Source organism: Watersipora subatra, chromosome 5 (genome assembly GCF_963576615.1).
Source record: "Watersipora subatra chromosome 5, tzWatSuba1.1, whole genome shotgun sequence".
Taxonomy (NCBI): Eukaryota; Metazoa; Bryozoa; class Gymnolaemata; order Cheilostomatida; family Watersiporidae; genus Watersipora; species Watersipora subatra.
The window spans coordinates 35,015,926-35,037,327 of record NC_088712.1 but is presented as its reverse complement, the minus strand read 5'-3'; the positions used below and the strand labels follow the sequence as shown (position 1 = coordinate 35,037,327).

General features: G+C 34.7%; 1 protein-coding gene across 1 annotated transcript in view; it reads right to left on the bottom strand.

Moving 5' to 3' along the window:
• Positions 1 to 17,459, bottom strand: part of LOC137396934 (IDLSRF-like peptide) — a 32,652-nt gene extending 15,193 nt beyond the window's left edge. The window contains exons 1-2 of the mRNA XM_068083225.1: positions 17,326 to 17,459; positions 8,122 to 8,294 (exon numbers count right to left, since the gene is read on the bottom strand). Of these exons, the coding sequence (XP_067939326.1) occupies positions 8,122 to 8,290 (169 nt within the window). The 5' untranslated portion in view covers positions 8,291 to 8,294; positions 17,326 to 17,459. The remainder of the gene's footprint in view (positions 1 to 8,121; positions 8,295 to 17,325) is intronic.
• Positions 17,460 to 21,402: the final 3,943 nt, after the last annotated feature.

Here is a 21,402-nt window from a genome sequence, read left to right as displayed (position 1 = left end):
ATGTGAACTTACTAAAACTAACTCTTACTAATGTGAACTTACTAAAACTAACTCTTACTAATGTGAACTTACTAAAACTAACTCTTACTGATGTGAACTTACTAAAACTAACTCTTACTAATGTGAACTTACTAAGACTAACTCTTACTGATGTGAACTTACTAAAACTAAATCTTACTAATGTGAACTTACTAAAACTAACTCTTACTGATGTGAACTTACTAAAACTAACTCTTACTAATGTGAACTTACTAAAACTAACTCTTACTGATGTGAACTTACTAAAACTAACTCTTACTAATGTGAACTTACTAAGACTAACTCTTACTGATGTGAACTTACTAAAACTAACTCTTACTGATGTGAACTTACTAAAACTAACTCTTACTGATGTGAACTTACTAAAACTAACTCTTACTAATGTGAACTTACTAAAACTAACTCTTACTAATGTGAACTTACTAAAACTAACTCTTACTAATGTGAACTTACTAAAACTAACTCTTACTAATGTGAACTTACTAAAACTAACTCTTAATGATGTGAACTTACTAAAACTAACACTTACCGATGTGAACTTACTAAAACTAACTCTTACTGATGTGAACCTACTAAAACTAACTCTTACTAATGTGAACTTACTAAAACTAACTCTTACTGATGTGAACTTACTAAAACTAACTCTTACTAATGTGAACTTACTAAAACTAACTCTTACTGATGTGAACTTACTAAAACTAACTCTTACTAATGTGAACTTACTCAAACTAACTCTTAATGATGTGAACTTACTAAAACTAACACTTACCGATGTGAACTTACTAAAACTAACTCTTACTGATGTGAACTTACTAAAACTAACTCTTACCGATGTGAACTTACTAAAACTAACTCTTAATGACGCAAACTTACTGAAGCCACTTCTCACTGAGGTAGTTTCATATAGCCTTTCTCAGGTGTTTCTAAAGGTGAAAACACGCTAGGCGATATTTAGCGCAATATCCCGATGCGTGGCGCTACAACTCGCTCAGCGCTTGTTTCCAACGATAACGCTAGACATTCTCATCACAACTTTATAGCTAGCAAGATGCATTTCGATTGGTTGGTTTTTTCCAATTTAATTTTATGGCAAGTAATTATTTCTTATCGATGTTCACCAGCGTACAGCAGCAACTTTTTGCTATTCTGTACGTTTGGAACACCATCAGAACGAACACAGAATTGTTCATAAATTTGATAAAAGCACTCCCATGTCTGTACGACATAACACACGAAAGTTACAAAAAATCTTAGTTGAAAACCAACATTCGGAGTCAATCGTTGCGCAAGTTGACCATCTTGCGAATGGTAAATATTTAATATATTAAACATAAAAAGCTACAATAAAGTAAACTATATATAAAATCGTAAAATATTACTGTTAAAAGTACAAGAATCGTTTTTTCTTATGCTTTTGTAGTGTACAATCCGTGAAAATGAGATAGGCCTAATAACAAAAGTGGAAGTTGTTTACGTTGTTGCCATATTGACTTACCTAAATTTATTAACAACTTGGAAGAAATTCATTATGTGGAATTTTATTAGCAGTTTGTGAGTGTACCCACGATATCACTTGCAGGTAAATCGCTCAAGTGTGTTTAGACACAAACCATCGATATCTCCCCCCTCCTCATGACATTAAAGTGTTTGGACCTTGAAGGGTTGTCATGGATGGCCTTCTTAAAATACGTGTAGCAGGGTTTGATCCACTAACCCGTTACTTCACCGTCACTTCTACTTACTTTGAGTGGAATTTATATTTTTGTGACTAGTATGTAAGATGTAGAAGTGGTTGATCAATTGAAAGTGTCATGATGACTGAGGCAACAATAGAGTTATCCACTCCCACCTTTCACAACTCAATAATACTCTTGCAATGGAAGGTTACTGACTGAAGTGGTTGCGATTGCCTGCCTCAGGTTATCTGCCAGAGTTGTCTATCTCAGCAGTACAGAGTGCCTCTGCTACACCGTGATAACGCCTATTCACTGTGCTGCCTTATTATTCTTAGCAGCACAGTTTTATAAAATCTGTAGTTAGTATCACCAATTGTCCAATCACAGTGAACTTATATGACCTATCATCTATGACCTCTTTAAGCTTGATCTGAACCCAACGCCTCTGAGGTCACATAGATCCATCTGGTACTACAACCATTAAAATGTTTATTTTTATCCACACTCCAAAGTATTTTTGCATTTATCTTACGTTTCCCTGATGACTATCACGAACAGGCAACTGGAAGGGCAAACATTTCTACCGCCAGAAACAAAAAACTTTCACGCATACATATGTTGGAGAGATTGTGCATGCGAGACAAAAGAATGAGTTAGTTTTTTTTCAACAGGAACGGCACTTGTGATGACATGAATTTCAGATTCTACATCTATGTGTATCTCTTCCTGTAGATCTCCAAAGATTAGCCTGAGCTATTATAGCCAATACAACTCGTGAAAGAGATGGAAAGAGATACCATCTACATAAGAGAATATAATGAAGATAAAATGAATGATATTTATCTTCTATTTAAAGGTTTGAGGTGTTGAACTGTCACAGCTTGAATATAACTGTATCAGTGTTAACTCATGTGCCAAACTACTGATTTTGTTGCTAGCAATTTTTACTTTAATACCATATAAATAGAGAATACTATAGAGTACCGCTACTAGTACCCTGAGACAGGCGCAAGAGATAGTAATGTGTGCACGTAAAGCGCAGAGAACAAGTGAAACGCAACTGTAAAATATGTTTATCTCTAATTACGGCATGTAGAGGAGCTCAAATAGAAAAGGTCATAAAGGTCACACCTTGGTCAGTATAAGTTTGTGTGGTAGATAAAATCTTTCACTTGACTGGATTGGTTGTTTCCCTCGCATACTAGCACGGGGAGACAACTCCAAACTACCGAGTTATCAAATGCTATTTATTACCTCTAACAGGATTCTCGGAAATTGTTAAAGGAAATAAGAATTTCCTAGGGAATTGTCACGTAATTATTGAATTGCCTCAGTGACATAGGGATGTATTTTTCTGGCTCTAGAGATGATATTGTATCTCTTGAAGTTCTGCTCTTGGTAATAATAAATTACATCCGTCTCAGGTAAATGAGCACTTATCCGCTTACCTCACAAACATGCTGCCGCAAGTAAACACTAACTATAGTTCTATTTATTTGCTTATAGAATTATCCGCTATCAATAGTTAATCGAGGCTCTCACATGTAAAGAAGAACTCATAAGCAAGCTTGAGCGATGCTGGTTCGACTGACAGACTTTCTCAAGGCATTGATTGTAGCAAATGGCCAACTATGTCTACGCACTACCTTTTCAATTGGCCGATTTTTTTGACTGATTAACTTTATTCAATGTGTTTACAGTGGCAGCAGACTAATGACAGGTTAATTAACAGCATCAAATGATCGACAGCATGGATTGACCAACAATCGCTGTCAACAAATCAGCTGTGTAAACTGTGACTCGGTTGACTGACCTTCGTTGTTTGTTTGTTTGCATGACCTTTGCATGACCTTTGTTGCATAAGGTAGTCATCACGGGCATGTCAAAGAGCTGTTGTAAATTATTGTCGGCAATAAATTTTGGTTTACTGGCCATCAAAGTAAATTTAATTCCAACGATCTTTAATGATTTCCAGTCAATGCAACTATAACAATTTCATTTATTGCTCATCGTGAAAACTAACCTACGACCAGTTTATCTACCCCCAGTCCTAATGGCGAACAGTTTATGTACGACCAAGTTATCCACCCTTTGTTCTATTGAAAAGCTATATATATACAACCAAGTTATCCACCCCTTGCACAATTGACAAGCAATATATGTACGATCAAGTTATCCACCCCTTGTCCTATTGACAAGCAATATATGTACGACCAAGTTATCCACCCCTTGTTCTATTGACAAGCAATATATATATGACCAAGTTATCCACCCCTGGTTCTATTGACGAGCAATATATGTACGACCAAGTTATCCACCCCTTGTTCTATTGACAAGCAATATATGTACGACTAAGTTATCCACCCCTTGTTCTATTGACGAGCAATATATGTACGACCAAGTTATCCACCCCTTGTTCTATTGACGAGCAATATATGTACGACCAAGTTATCCACCCCTTGTTCTATTGACAAGCAATATATATACAACCAAGTTATCCACCCCTTGTTCTATTGACAAGCAATATATATATGACCAAGTTATCCACCCCTGGTTCTATTGACGAGCAATATATGTACGACTAGTCTACTCTCCTTATAAACCTGTATAAAAGTCTATCAATCTGACCGATTTCTATACTTTGTTATCATGAGTACGAGTCACAATGAAACTATAGACACAACCACTCTCATCCCATTGCTGTAACGTATTACGACAAGCTTGGTTGACGGTAACTGTGGTTGCACTGGTTGTGATTTAAGTCCAAGTTCCAAGCATGAAACCTTACGGGACATCTTACTAACAGCACCTGTTGCAGCCCTCTTGTGTATGATTGCTAGCAAACAATGCTGATGCTTGTATGCTTCCCTCTTGAAAAGCTAATAAAAAAATCTCCATATGCACACACTACGATTATAATGACCTCGTCGTGTGTAGCAGAGCAGCGGCAATACCGATTCTACAAGGAATAGCTATACTAGCCAACAAGTGATTCCCGAAGGGCCCACCTTCTGTCTGCTTATCGGAGATTCAAATGTCAACCATGATCAGGTGTGTTGAGGAAATGAGTCGTTCACATTTTGTTTCACCTTTCAAATGATGATGTAATGAGTGATCCATAATTAACTTTGCCCTAAAACTGGAAATTGTCTCCCTTTAATTCTTACTGTTTTGATTATTCCACCCAAAATGAACAAACCTTTGTAATGACTGATAAACGCTACCTTAAAAAGAAAACTTAAATATTAGAACAATTAATTACTTTGTTTTCTACAAGAAAGAAATACAATTTTTGCAAATATTAAACATTCATCTGCGCTAACACTGCTAAGCTGTAATAGCGCACGGTAAAAATATTTTTATGGGACATTTACCTAAACATGCAAAGAGCGTTATTTTGACATTATCAACATTCTGATAAATGAATCTCTGAATATAAAATTTATATATCTTGTAAGCTTTTTCATTGCTATGATGTTATGTATGATTTATGTTTGGCCATCTTCAAAGATTACAGTTGTTCATCAATAAGCAAGAAAGTTAAACCAGTTTATTGAATCCATTCTAAGTCAAAGTCATATTAATAAAAGTCAAATTAATTCTGTACCTTTGACTAACATTTTACGGAAAGAGGTGAAAAAACTTCACGTTATTGTTTAATAAATTTCATGAAGCTCAGCCGTTGCACATCATGAGAATATACCCCTCACTCAGATTTAATGGAAGACAACATGATGAGAGGAGATTTTCATATTCCTTCTTATGCACAGAACAACGTTACTACAGAGTTCTTAAGAGTATCTTGCAAGCAAATATTACTAGCATTATCATTTTTGCTATTGACCTTGTTTATGATAACTAAATAGTTGTTGGTATGTTACTATTAAAATTATTTACATTTATTGTGACATCTCTGTGCGCTGCTGCGCGTCATAATTGCTTAATTTAGTTTGAAAATTGCCATACATTTCACATCTGAAAAATTAAATTTTCTAAAAACTAACGGCAGCATGTACCTTGCCGGCAGCATGTACCTTGCCAATCAATGTTGCTACTTTGTCTAGCTTTTCCATATTCAGACACAGACTGAGTCATCAGACCGCCACTTGTCATCACTTGTCAACTATCATTTACCAATGACAGGCGATCACTCACCTGTCATTTCTCATTTACACTTGTCAACTGTCACGTGCAAATTTTTATCTACCACCTGTCAGCCGTCACTTAGATTGCCATTTTTATAAGCTACCTGTCACCTGTTCAATATTACGACTACCCTGTCAACAGCCACCCGCCCACTTTTTACTCATCATAAACAGACAGCCCCGTAGTTATTCTGCAAACTTTTTGTTTGCAGAAATCCCTTAAAGCATTTTATTTTCATGTCTGCTATGGCTTTGTTTTCCAAAAACTGGTTGAGAAACATATATTACTAATAAGTTGGAGCAGCATAACTGTCAGCATTTACTAAAGCATCAAGTGAAGCAGCTCTTGTTCAACATACAGTAGGTATAAAGGCTTAACAAATAAATAGTAGCAACGCACAAAGTAAATAATAATGATTAGTTACTAGTAGTAGTTACACTTTCAAAAGTATTAGCTTATAAAGACCGATAACTAGTGACTAATACTATACCACTAGTAACTCACAAAGAGTACTAACCCACAATGAACATTTTAGTATTACAAAGCACTAACGTGGGGAACAAAAACAATTACCAATCAGACCCTCTGCTACAACAAAGAACTGAAGTTCAGTAATTCCTGTTCATCCCATCGATGAGCAGCTTTTATGGTAAACTAATGAAGAATGGTAATAAGCGAGGAAACACGCTGTCAAACCTCTACATACAAAGTTTGTTATATGCAACATAAAATTTGAGCAAATACTTATCTTGACATGCAGATGAATTTTAACGTATGATGAAAATTATTTTTGAATCATTACAATTTTATAAGTAAGAAATATAATATAAAAAATATAAAAGTAAGTTTGTTTTTAAAATAGTTTAAGTTTTTGTATTTAGATTTTACATAGTTGTGAAAATCAGTTGTTTTAATATTTTTTAATTACGTATTTATTGTTGAGCCGAATTAAACCAAATAGAATATATTTTTATATAAGTATTACCTTCAACACATGACAGTCGCTACATACTAGGCAAGTATAGGAACAGATTAACTGTTCTTGTTTAACTCTGAGTGACTTCATATATAAAGAGTTAACTATAAATAAATATTACTACAACTTATTGTATAGCGAGTCGCATTTAGTGGGTATAATATAATGGCTGAACTAGACTAAAGAGTTATCTTCCCATTTCAAGAAAAGAAACCATGATAAACATTGAGTTCTGCTCACATATAAAAAAGAAGTGCTTTTGTTGTCCCCTTTGAATAATTTCTGATATTAGAAACAAAAGCTATAATGCAAAAATTATTTGGATTACAAATAAAAGCCGAGTTTAAATTATGAAAAAGCAAAATGTTCAAGGAAACCAAGTGTTTAAGTTTGTTGAACGTTTGAGTTTGGGGTAAATGCTGTCAGTTCGGGGCATCAGCAGCGTAAAGCCAAAAGTGAATATAATTCTTACAGTATGTGCCGGGCCTAACAAACTACAGCCCGATCTAATATTAGGATATTCAACCGTACACTGCACTCCATTCATTAGCTGTACTCCTTGTGAAAAGATGCTCACTGCCCTCATCTATACCTTTAATGACCTACTGGATGTACTTGCAGAAAGATGCTGAGAGAAGATAACTCTCATGTGAACTTAGCCTTTTGCAAGCGATGTGTTAATTTCCTGATAACAGAGTTTTACTGTTTTTACGTTTGATGTTTAAAGCTGAAGGCTATCAGCAGGAGTATTATTATATATTAGTTATCATATCTCTGCAAAACTTAAACAATTGTACTGAATTTTTCAAAGCATTTGGAACACAGGCCACATACTGTAATCTGGAGCTACTTCAAATATACATGTACAAATCTTTCAGCCGTTGATTAGGCTTTTGATCAAATTGAAGTAAATTAGAAAGTACACAAGATATTAATCGCATGCTAGTCTGTGTTCCTACGGAGTGAATAAGCACTCATAGACTTGTTGAGACTTGTTGCTGTTGTTTCTATCATGTTACCAAGTACTTTAAGACTAACACTTGTTATTTTTCTGAAAAATAAATATTGCAACAGTAAAATTTTATGTCATTGTAAAGTCTTTAGTGAAAGTAACATTTTTATTATCACACAGCAACAAATAACGAATATTACGCACCAATGCAACTGATTATATCGAGAGTTGTCCTACTTATTTTCTTGTCATTTAGTGTCTAATTGAAACTTTATTCCCTAAAAAGTCCAATGTACAAGTTATTATATAGAAAAAGCTCAACACTGACTGACCTTCAAAATTGACCTTCAGTTCATCACTTCCTCGTTTCTCAGCTTGTTGCCTGTCGAAGCTTTCCATAATCTTGTTTAGGATGTAGTCTTCATTGCTGACTGACATACCGGCAGCAGAGGCAGCAAAAGAGATGAATACACTAGTTAGCAGCACAATGTTGGATGCCATTTTTCTGCAAGGTATATACAGAGATATGCAAAAATATACAGAAAATTGTAGGAGCTCAACTATGCAAGAGCATTGGAAGCTGGGAGCCAAGGCTATACATATGCAATGATTTTTTGCTTTGAATGTTTGTAAAATGGTGATAAGGAGCCGTGAAAAATATTAATAAATTAATTAACTTATATATAATTACAAATGATTTAATTATCCTGTAATTAATTATTAATCATTTAATAGGTTCATAGAAAAATAAATTTGTTGCCACAGTAAAAAATGGACTATCCACAACATTAGCATAGAATGAGCGTTTTAAAGCATGTACCTTTAACACCTACAATAATAATAATACCGTGAAGTTATAATAACTAATTAAAATAGCTGCTTCAGGCCATTTTATAAAAGAAACGTATAAAAGGCATTACAAAAAGTCATAAAAATATATTCATCAATATTATATTTTAGTTACTTTATTTTACATGTATTTATATTTTAAAAATTTATATTTTAATGCTAATCAAAACAAAACTGTGTCCTCGTTTTTTACATGACAATTACAGGTTCTTAACTCATTTCAACTTATGTGATATGAACAAATTGCATACAATCACTAACAATCATTTTGAAAATGTCATTGCCAGCTGCTTTAACAATCTTCCACCAAATATCCGTTCTCTTAGCAGAGAAAGGCATTATAAACACTATTTGTCAGACTATTTATTCAATTTTAATGGCTAACTGTTGCTTTTTTCCCTTTTTTTTGTTTTACTATTGTTGTATGGCCTAATTTAAAAAGCGTTTTTATTTGTGAAATGAAATTGTTGCCAATAAAGTACTATATATATATAATATTTTACGCAGACATTATTGTTTCTGTTCTGCAGCCGGATGAAAGTAATAAAGAAACATCTCACAAAAGTTGGGCTTTAACTGATATCGAACCTCCAATCTTAAATCTAACAATTGATTTTAATATAATTAACAGAATTATATTATTCCTTTATTGACTAACAATATTATTACATAATTAAGTAAAGAGTTTTAGTAGACATATTTAATTTACTTGATTGCTAATTAGTGTAAATTAATTGTTCAACAATTAGTAGTCCAGCGGATGCGTGTCGTTTAATCTTATTGGACGGGAGTGTCATCTAATCTTATTGGACGGGAGTGTCGTCTAATCTTATTGGACGGGAGTTATATGGCACGCACTAGAAGACTTATTTTATCTGGTAAAGATATAAGATTCGCTAATCAATGAACAAATTTAGTATGTCATTAACTAATATCATTTCTGAAGCAATTAGCTAATTCATCCAGGACACGCGGATATTTAGCAATGTCTGCTACAAACTCATAATAGAAAAAGAATCAGCCTAACACAAAAGGTAAATGATATCACAATATAAATCGGAACAAGTGGGAAACCGCTGAGATGTAACAATACATATCTATGATTCATAATAATTTAAAATCAATTCTCTCCCACATGGTTGAGAGTTGTTGTAGGAATAAAGTAAACTCAACCTAGCTAAATAATCTAAGAACTATGGTTATCAGCCTTAGGTCACAGAATGGATTGGAGGGGTAAGGGTGAAGCAGAGACTATTTCTTTTAACTAACAAACATAATCACTGTGTATTCATCTTTCAAAGACGTCTTTTAGGTACCGACTGTTACCCTTTGAAGAAGCTCACCAGAGCATTTCTATGCAACCAGGGGAGATCACATATAACCCAGTTTCTTATCACTATGTTAGTTGGTACGCTGAAAACACGTTATCTTACAGACTAAGAAATTTTTATAGTACATTCATGTTGAAAATTGAAGTTATTATTAAAAGACTTATTGCTTTTTTTAAGTTCATACTTGTCAAATTACGCTAAATTAAATTAAATCTGTCTTTTGTTAAATTGAAATAAGTAATAATAACTTCTGCAATGCAACAATAAATATGCCTTGCAGAAGAACTTACAGACAATTTTAGTAAATTTTATCAGAAGTTATCAGTATTTGCTATCATTTGTGATTGTTTTTGATGTTTGAGGTGATCTGACTGCCGAGATGTTTTATGATTAAAATTGATAAAACTTGATAGCAGTTAAAACGTTTAGATCATGAGATTATGGCCTCTATACATGTAGTTGTTAAGAGCTAATACTGCAACATGAACGCAGTAGCCGATATCAACTATACGTAGCAACAATATAATAACTAATGACATCATCCTCTATACATGTAGTTGTTAAGAGCTAATACTGCAACATGAACGCAGTAGCCGATATCAACTATACGTAGCAACAATATAATAACTAATGACATCATCCTCTATACATGTAGTTGTTAAGAGCTAATACTGCAACATGAACGCAGTAGCCGATATCAACTATACGTAGCAACAATATAATAACTAATGACATCATTCTGCACATATTTTTCTTATGAGCGTTTCTCTCGCTATCAAGTTTTGTTGATTTTAATATTAAAAAATCCTGGCACTCAGATCACCTAAAACAACAAAAGAAATCGCAAACGATAGAAAATACAGATACTTTCTGATAAAATCTACTGAGGTTTTGTGTAAGTTCATCGTTGAAAACGGCAGCAGTTCTAATGGCTAGTCTCGCTGTCACCAAATAACATATTCTTAAAAAACAAACAACAATGTTGCTAAAAAGTCATAAACCAATACACCCATATACACCAGTACCAGTCCCATATACACTCAATTAGGATATAATAACCAGCAAGCAACCTGTAATCATTGAGATTATCTAGGATTTCCATAGAGTTATGAATATATTTTAATATAAAGCTGAAAGCCAAAAATACTGCTTTACTTCATTACTAAATTTGGTTTCTGGTAGATCGATCTGCGACCTCGAGACTTCTGCCTTAGGCTAACCACCACTGTTTACTCACACCAGTGCCTGTACGTGTATGTCTGACTTGGTACTTACTCTAAATACCCAGAGAAAACAAATATTCGAGGAAACTCCCAGAAGACTTCAGTACAAGCAAACAAAGTCGTTGTCTGATGAAGAAGTCTCTTCTGTTGTTGTTATTGGTTTAAATAAGATGCTAGATTCATATTGACCAAAGACTAAATTACTTGCATTATGTTTAAATCCATGGAAACTAGAAATAATGAAGTTCGTTTTGCGTTTAACTTATTTCTGTTTCTCAAGTTTTTAAAGTCACTCTTTGAGTAGAGTTTGTATCAAACGATATTTCATCAAAAATGTTTTGACTCGTTTAAATCTAATTTGATTTACAAAGATATAAAACCGGTAGATATTTGAGTTAGACTTATCCGGATAATAAATGCTAGAAGTACTATTATCTGAATAAATCTTAACTTGTGTTTGTCAATTATTTAGATATTATTCAGAGAAGTACGATGACGCTTGTCTTACAATTAGCATTAGATGACACACTTGCGTATGCAGGTATAGAATATCTATAATCATACTGTGTCTTGCATCTGAGAGACATAACACTAATTACCATATACATGTGTGTTCTATGGAAAAACTAATGATCTGTTATTAACAGGGCACTTGTTGTCACTCGTCAAGCGAGGTGTGAAGCAATGTTTGATAACTAGCTTCACAGAGACAGCGCAAATAGCGTCGGGTTTAACATTATTGTATCCAGCTCATGGTGGAATGTCTCTGACCCATGACGGAAATGCTTGTATACGATCAATTTATCGCTAATCTTACAAATATTCTAGCAACTTCCATGCTAACGCTAGTCTTACACTCACTAACTGATTGTGGCAACATTTCCGACAGAATGTACAGGAGAAGACAACTATATTTGTTATCGAAAGACTTTACTGGTCAAATATTTCCTTTTAATAATTATCAAACAGTAAGATTGCAACCTAGATGGAGCTATCATCCCTGTCTGTACGACATTCCGTTATAACACACATAACTATTATCATAGATAGATTTGTACATTCTGTGTTTAGCTTGAGTTTGTCTATCTAGATGCCTAGCCTTAAGCTTTGTCTATCGGTTAACTCTATCATAGTCCAAATAGATTTTTTTTATTCACTTATTTTTGTTTAAGCAAATTTTATCACCGAGGGTATTTTTGTATTTTGATTGTTTGCTAGAAACAGTGACAACGCATGTGGGATATTAAAATCAACTTCAGTTGAAACACGTACCTACTTCACATATAGACGCTCTTTTACACAAAAGTTTGTACCTTTTGTTTTATCAATTAGTATAATAGCATCCTTATCACTGCTGCCGTAGACCCCCAGATTATTCTTTTATAGCCTAGGCATTAGAAGATTTGCACCATACCGAATAATAGCGCCATGCCCGTTATCTCAACAGGGCGTGTAATGGGCCAAGGCTCATAACTCATCTTCTATTGCACATAAAAAGCCAGTTTTTGCTCCAAACTGTAGCAAACATATCCACCAGCACAATATAGTTAAATACAGTTATAAAACTAAAATATGCATTCAAATTTAGGATGAGAAAAAAGAATTGAGAGATCCAACAAATTACAGCCCAGGCTATAAAAGCTTTATAGGTTAATTGTAAACAATAAATATCATCTTGTAGAACAATTTCTCAGCTTCCCAATGCATATTTATTTAAGGGTCTACAACAAATTGGAGGTAAGTTATGGCAGCAATGTGGCTGCTATGTAAGAAGTTCAAATTGCATTGCTAATTGGCCCGGTACGCCGCACAATTCCAAGACATGCGAGCTTGATAGCAAAAACGTTACGATGTTAGGGAGTGGTTCCTCATGCGCAGACTCAGGCTTAAAATACTCCCTCGGTGCCGTGTTGACAAAATAGATTTACTTATCTTTTGTGATAAGTACTTGAAAGGCATCCTTTGTTTCAATCAATACCTCGAGTATGACGGTTGTCTTCTTAGACAAGCGGAGAGTCCCATGTCCTACATTGACAATTCTTTCCTAGTGCAAAGTTCTGATAAAAGCTGTGAACATATAGGATGATTTGTTATGTGATTGTTTTTCAATGCTTTGATTGGCTGTACGGACAGCAAATGCTGACATTCCTTCAGATGATTCATAATCGATATATTGTTTTTAACGACACCAATACTATCTTTATGTTAGACAGAGATATTTGAAGTTTGTGGCTACTTTTTATTATAATTCGCAACCTTTTTAAACCAATTGTTGAAATAAAAACTAGTCATGTACATTATTTGTAAAAAATAAAAACGCTCCGAGTTCCAGCATGGTTAGCCAACAAAATGTGAGCTAATTCAAGACCTTCTGAGTAAGCACTAACATACACATATGTTAGTTCTATTCTATTTGTGGCATGCATGTATATGCCATAATAAGTATGTATATAAGTATGCATGTATATGCCATAATAAGTATGTATATAAGTATGCATGTATATGCCATAATAAGTATGTATATAAGTATGCATGTATATGCCATAATAAGTATGTATATAAGTATGCATGTATATGGCATGTATAACCTTTTATAGGCATTAGTAATCATCAACAAAATGATGTTTTTATTACATGCAAAAAAGTAAAACAAAATGACCAAACAGAAATCAAGAATTATTAAGTAAGTTGAACAAAAGTGTTTTGAAAGTTGGTATTTGAAGAGTATTGTGGAGGAGTCAAGAGAGTGTATAGAAGATTGTAGAAATAGAAAGTTCATAAACAGAAACATACGATGGTAGATGTAGTATGTTGGTGTCACAGAATAAAGAACGATGTTTGCCATTGTGTGGAAGTATAAATACAAATAATCTAGGCATAGTTTATGCAGGATTTGTTATGTTACCTTAATCTGAATAAGCTGTTACCTTAATCTGAGTTGGCTGTTACCTTAATCTGAGTTGGCTGTTACCTTGTTCTGAGTTGAATGCTGCTTTGACTCATTTTATACTGTTTTATCTGGTACACATTCGACAGACAAATGCCAACTATTGTGCAATCCATGTGTATATCTCTTTACAAATGGACTGTTTATCAATAATTAACTGTTTATGATTTAAAATGATTTGAAAAATTTAGTTAATTATGAAGATTACAAAGCGCAGATGGCTATGAATTAGCTAGACTATACGACATCGCAGCCCTTTGAGCTAAAATCTCCTTTCAAAGTCGAGCACCACATTTCTTAAGTTGGCTTCTGCGCTGTAGGAGTCTAACACGTTTTTGGTTGCCCAACCCTGCTGCCAACCTTTTGAAGCCTAAAGGCAGCTAGCTGCTTGAGAGGTTAGCAACCTTCCTGTATACGGCTATTGCTAAATATCCTGTATAGATTGACTGGTTAATAGACGGCACTTTAAATGGTTGATTTAATCTATTTCAACTAACAGGCATTAAGTTTCTAATTTGAATGTCAACAATGGAGTGACAATTACTTGTATAGTCGTTTCATATCAAATATATTGTTTATGAAAGCTTTTAGTGACACAGTTTATCAGTGATATTTAGTGGCACGCTCTTAATAACATCCTGTTAACTTGATAATGCTCTTGAATATTGACACACCAAATAATTAGAAACAAAGCATCCATAGTTGTCACGGTAACAGCTGATGAAACTTCCTGTTGAGCCGAGCACATAATTCTCTGTAGTATTGCTATGCATTCTCAAGAACGACACGTGAATGAAGGTTTGATTTGCAAAGCATGAGCTGCAGTAACAAGAAAGGTTTGACTTTTATAGAAGTCAGAAAAGCTCCTGCCGTTATGCTGCCATATATGAAGTCGTATTTTGATCCACTGTGAAATCGATACAGTATCGATACAGATATTGTGACAGTACCACAATAGCAGCAGAAATTCGCTGTATCGAGAATAAATAACAAGCATTAGTAGTGATGACACAGAGAAACTTGTATTGCTGGTGGTGACATCATTGGAAGTGAGGCTAATTTTATTTTAAAGTGAAATTATGCAACTGTGTTCATAATAATTAATTATGCAAACTGTTCACCCGTGTCTAACCAGATCAATGTTTCAGCACCTGCTCTCAATGACACCAGCACAAAGACCAGGATGTTGGTGATGCTTCGCAGACCTCTGCTTTCATGTACAGTCATACCTCAAAATACCAGCCCCTCAACATACGATTGCTTCAACATACGAGTACCTCAACATACGAGTACCTCAACATACGAGTCCCGCAACATACAAGTACCACAACATACAGGTACCTCAACATTCGAGTGTCTCAATATATGGGTGTACCTTAACATACGAGTCACTCAACATACAAGTACCGAAACATACGAGCACCTAAACATACGAGTACCTCAACATACGATTGCCTCAACATACGAGTGCCTTAACATACGAGTGCCTCAACATTCGAGTGCCTCAACACGCGTTTCTGTATGAGTGTAGGTACTGAAGTACAACAATTAAAAACAGGTCTTTTCATCATAATACTCTGTTTTGGGTGATTTTTCACTCAAAACATGGATTATGGAAACAAATTAATTTGTAGTTGATTATTTTATAAAGGTAATAGTGCTTTGAGGTGAGACTGACAGATGGGCAGACAGACAGACAGACAGACAGACAGACAGATGTACGAGAATGCATTAAAGTTCATATGGCGAGGTATGACTGTATTAATTCTGTTACCATTAAACACACTTTTTCATTCTTTTTTTGCAAAAAAAACAATAATTCTTGTGTGATTTATTACGATGTGACTAAAACTGATAAATTTTTGTGAATTTTTGTGTGCGGACATAGTTAAAAATAAAGACTGCTTGCTTCGGCCTCTGTAACAGTGTCAGCGTGATTCTCTTGACACTGGACGTGTAAGTTTTATGGGTAAAACCTGTATTTTAAGCTTCAAATTAAAATAACTTGGAATAAATTATACCACAATAATGTGACCAATCAGGTAACTCAAAGATAAGATTTTAACACTTTTATTCTATTCATTGTTTCATTGGTTGCTGGAAGTTTTTAGAAAATCAATTCCAACAAGATTAAAAAATATAAATATGTATTTCATAAATAATGGGTCTAAATGGCATTCTGTGATTCACCACTCACAGAGCAGACAAAACTAATGTACATGGTGCAACACCTCTTGCTCTAAAAACTTGCTAGAGGTTTGCTAGGAGCTATTTTGTGAACATTATTTCAGAATACTTAAATCTGACATTGATGATGTGACAGTCATCCTTGACCTACTATGAAGACTGTTGACAATTTGTACTCTGCAGTCTCTGACATTGAATAATAGAACCTCAGTCTACGCAAACAATTAGTGGTAAGATAACGTAGCTAGTGACTTGGATGTCTTTGGAAACTTTGCCAACGGCTGGGTGGAACCAGAGCTGAATATTTTCAATTACTAGTACCCTGGCAGCCCACACGCCGTGAAAAAATCACTAGGTGTAATAACTATGTGTACAATTATTCTGCAATGCTGAAAGGTGATTCAGCTGGTGGTGTACCTGGCTGTTAACCGAATATCTGAGTATAATTTCCATGCGGTGAATTTTTATTCTAATGCTCTTAGTGTGGCTACAGACAAACATACAGACACACTCCTTATTATGGTAAAGATTCGAAGGATTTTCGATTTCTGGGATGTGAGCCGAGGCAAGTATATTGCTTACGATTTGAGCAAATAAGATTTCGACCAGAAGGTTTGGTATATCTCTTCGCTATGAAGGTTACATATTTACTTCTTTTATATAATCTTTAGAATACTGTGAAAGTCTGAAACTAAATAACTGTCACTACAAACTGGTCCAGTTATTATGAAAGCCCTATTGGCACATTTTGATAGAATGTTATTAAATAAAAATATTCTGTTTCAACAATTTTTTGTGTTGGCAAATATAAATTATTAGTTAAAATATGACTTACTAATAAGCAAGACCAGATTCACGGGCTGCAAAAAAGCAATCAAATTGAAACGGAAATATTTTTAGCTCAGCAAGCCAATGACGACAAAAATGTGACCACACTCGCACTCTGGTCATCAAAAGCACTTTGCACAAAAACAGTCAGAGTGATGTTTAAAATCTTACCAAAGTTATGATGATAGGAGTTGAGATTCAAGATTCAACGTCAGCAGCTGTCGAGACAACTCTATAATGTTTGAATGGATTGTTATTCACGAATATGCTACGATTTTTGGAGCTGGCTATCCGGCACCTCTTTTAGAGCAAATGTGACACTCACCGCTGTGAGACTTTGTTTTATCTGTTATCATTGAGCTCTCCTAGCGTGGGATGACAAACGAAAGCAGAGCCACAATATTGATTAGGAAATTGCAACAGATAGAAGTATTACGCTAGCCAATAATACCAACCTAATCATGCCGACCACCAACTCGCATTGGAGTTGGCATTGCCCTTGGAGAGTTGTTGTTTTTCATCTAGTTTACAGCTCTATAAAAAGAATTCTTTGTCCATTTGTTTAGTATTGTGACTTGCATTGTTCACCGTCTCGCTAGCGATGAGCATTTTTGAAGCATTGTTTTACTATTTATAATATTTTAGTGGATTGGAATAATAGTATTTTTTTAATGTTATGTATAACTAGTACGCTAGCAGAACCATAGCCGTGAGACGTTATCATAATCTGCAATCATTAATCAAACAATTATTCCGTGTCACTGGAAGGTGGTCCGGCGGTGCTGTTAGTAGTGTGCTTGGCTGCAAAATCGGAGTGTCTGAGTTCAATTCTTCTGAGATACATTCTTTTTCCCTAGTGCTCTAACCGTTGCTTTAGATGTACGAACACAGAACTTATTACACTAAAGATTTACAGCAACTGTTTGAACAGCAGATACTCTCCTACACAGGAAAATATCCAGTCTAGTTGTATTCATATGTAGTCTAGGTGAACCAATGGAGACTTGAAATATAAAATTGAGGATTGGAGTGGCTGATGTAGCCTGTCAGCTTCACAAAGCAACTGACAACGTACTGCAGGTTACAATAGCCAAAGTGATGCACTGACCAAAGTAAAGCTTTTGAAGCCCACATGTTGCAACTGAAACCAGCACAACTTTGATATTAACACATTCTTCTTAGCGAATAAACCGTGATGGTGACAAGTTGGGCATAAAGTATTATTTTAGTCACGTATTATCCAGTCAATAAATTTTACAATCAGAAAAAGTAACACGTTTTATGCTATAGTCTGCTTTATTTTTGTAAATAAGTCATTCATCTATACCTATATACAAATCTATGTGTTTGTTTGCAGGTTTGTTGGTCTGTCGTATTTCCAGTTAGCGATAAAAGATGCACGATTGCAGCGTTAGCTAGCACTAGGAACAAAAAAAAACAGCTTCACACTGGAATTCAACTCTAAAACACAATTTTGCAGACAGGCGCACTGACCACTACACTACGCGGGCACCTTGCCATACTATGGAATAATTGTGGACATAGTTATTACATCTGCCAATCTTTAATGGCTAACGGGACGGCCAGTGTGCCAAAAAAAATAGTGCCTAGAGTTCCCAAAATGCTATAAATATATGTATATATAGCATAAACCTAATTAAACTTATAGCGCACAAAGAAATAAACAAACACCTTCATTTGAAAGGTAGAATGGTATATGTTGTATATATTGATTAAAAATAGAATTGTCTGCGCAAAAACTGTTTTTATTACTCATGCAAAACCGGCCATTCAAATAGTAAGAAAATAAAGTAGCGATAGGATTTTCTACTACTAAACGATATCCAATGAGATTTAAGGTCAAGTGGCGCCTTGCTGAATGGCCTTGAGCTTAGCTGAAGCTAGATGGTTTTAAGCTTGTCAGCTACACCTCTTTCCCTCAACTGATTTTTCTGACTTTGAAGACATCAGCTCAGGTACAGGACCTTCACAAGAGTTATGGACTGACGTTTAACCACAATGGATGTAGGAGAAATTTCTTCCCAAAATCACAGTTATTGGTGCGATGACTAGGTTGCATTTGGCAAACTTTTAAATCCATATTTTTTGGTGGGCACTTTTTCTGAGCACCTTATCTTATCAGCAGGATCAATTTGAAGACTAATATTCATTCAAACTTTGCTGTTATGATGTCGAATTGTGTCGAAATTTTAAATGTGTCGGATTGTTGAATTTCGTTGATTTCATTGATTCTACCTTTCGACCATAATCGACCTTTCGTCGATTGTATTTGTTTTATAGACATCGGCTCAACGCTGGGTCCAACTTCGACAGACTAGTAATGAGGTCCAAAATCATGCATATGTTGTGCTGGGAATTAAGTTAGCAAAAAATACGTACATCTTAAATAACCCATAATGAATTAGTCATGCCCTTGACCATGTATAATTTCAGCTTGTTCTTATAACAGAGACCGCCTTGTGCCTGAAGGACTGTATCTCCTGAGAGTCAGAATTGAAAATATTAGCCTGACATTTGAACTATTGCAAATATGACATAACATCTCTCGTATCGATAGACAGCAGCATGTAATAAATTCAAATTCTTTAGATACGTTTTTCGAAAAGTTAGGTAGATAAAAACCTACTCGTGAATATATTTGTAGTAGAATCAGGTTATGTGATGAAAGTTACGCTATTTTAAACAAAGTTTCACAAAATTCTCAGGCAACAGAAAACAATAGGAGATAAGGAGTGTTGCCTAGCCCAGAACCTGATTCTATATATTCAACCGAGCGAATAGTCCAATACATTGATACAACAAAGAGAGTCCGTGATTGCCCTTGATCTGCAGTTCTACTCATGTGCAGGCAGGGCAGTATGCCAAATGATTATTAATATTTCTATGGAGAATATGCTCCTTATTAAAGTATATTTGTCTGTCTGGTTACCTAACTGCATAAATTTTGATGCTGTGAGCACTTGTTAAAAAACACCCATTACCTAGATCAACAAAGACATGTTACAATAACTGTAAGAACCTGGTACAAACCAATTCTGTATTCCCTTCAGCATGTCATAATTTTAACATTCCGAAGCCTGAGCCAGCTGATTGTACGCCAAAGTAAACTTAGATTCGTAGTTTCGTTTGTTCATGTTTTTGTGCTTCCGGTGTATGTATAATAATGAATTTTTTTCGCTTTCTGCGGTTTTACATTTTCAGTATAATGATGAAGTTTCAAGTCGATTGGACAATCGGTTGTTGAAATATTGCTGATATACTAAAGACACCAACTATCTGACTGAGAAATGAAAAATGGCTGACAGAACACTAGTATCTAATGACACACTGATTGAAATTCTCAGTAATAAAATGTTACAAATGGATACAGCTAGAAAGGTTATTCTTCTCAGCAACAAGAGTTTTACACTAAAAATATAGGTTTTTCTATCCATGAAAAAATATACACACCCCATCAGGTTCGACGTACATCAACCAAATTTCTCCAGTTGCCACTAAAACATCACTTCTTTAAAAGAATATAAAAACTATATACTACATTTGATATATCTTTTTTCTACTGGGTTCTACAAACTTGAAGCCTCAAAAGATATTCAGTTCAAAAGGAATAGTTGTATTCTAAGGGTTCTCACAGTTCTCACAGGAAAACTGGTGTATACTTTTATTACTAAGTTTAGACTTGACCGACTTAATCAGAATGCTTAACCAGAGGCATAGGCTGTCCGCTGACCATGTCATTCACAAAAAGATGCTACGAATGTGGAATGTCGTAACTTTTAATAATTAATGTAAATGTTATGACACGGCAGTAGTTAGAACAAAAGCTAAACCATGTAATAAAAACTGCTCGTATGCTCAATGGACATCAAGCTATAAAAAATTAATTAACACAGTAACTACAGTTGCTACATTTTAACTACAGCGACTTACTAACAATTTAACTACAGCGAGTTCATAATGAGGCAGTATAGCAATGGTACCCTTTTGGTACCATTGCTATACTGCCTCATTATGAACTATCTATATTTTTGTTTAGAACAGTAGATGTCCTCTCACTGTTATACATACGAGTATTAACTCATTTTACTAACATTGTTGGATTCAAAATACTGAACGATTAAACTCCCTCATAAATCCCAGATATACTCTAACTCTGAAGTACCAGATATCTACTGTAACAGCATGGTGATTTTATTTTGTATTATTACCGATTGTATTGCTAATCTA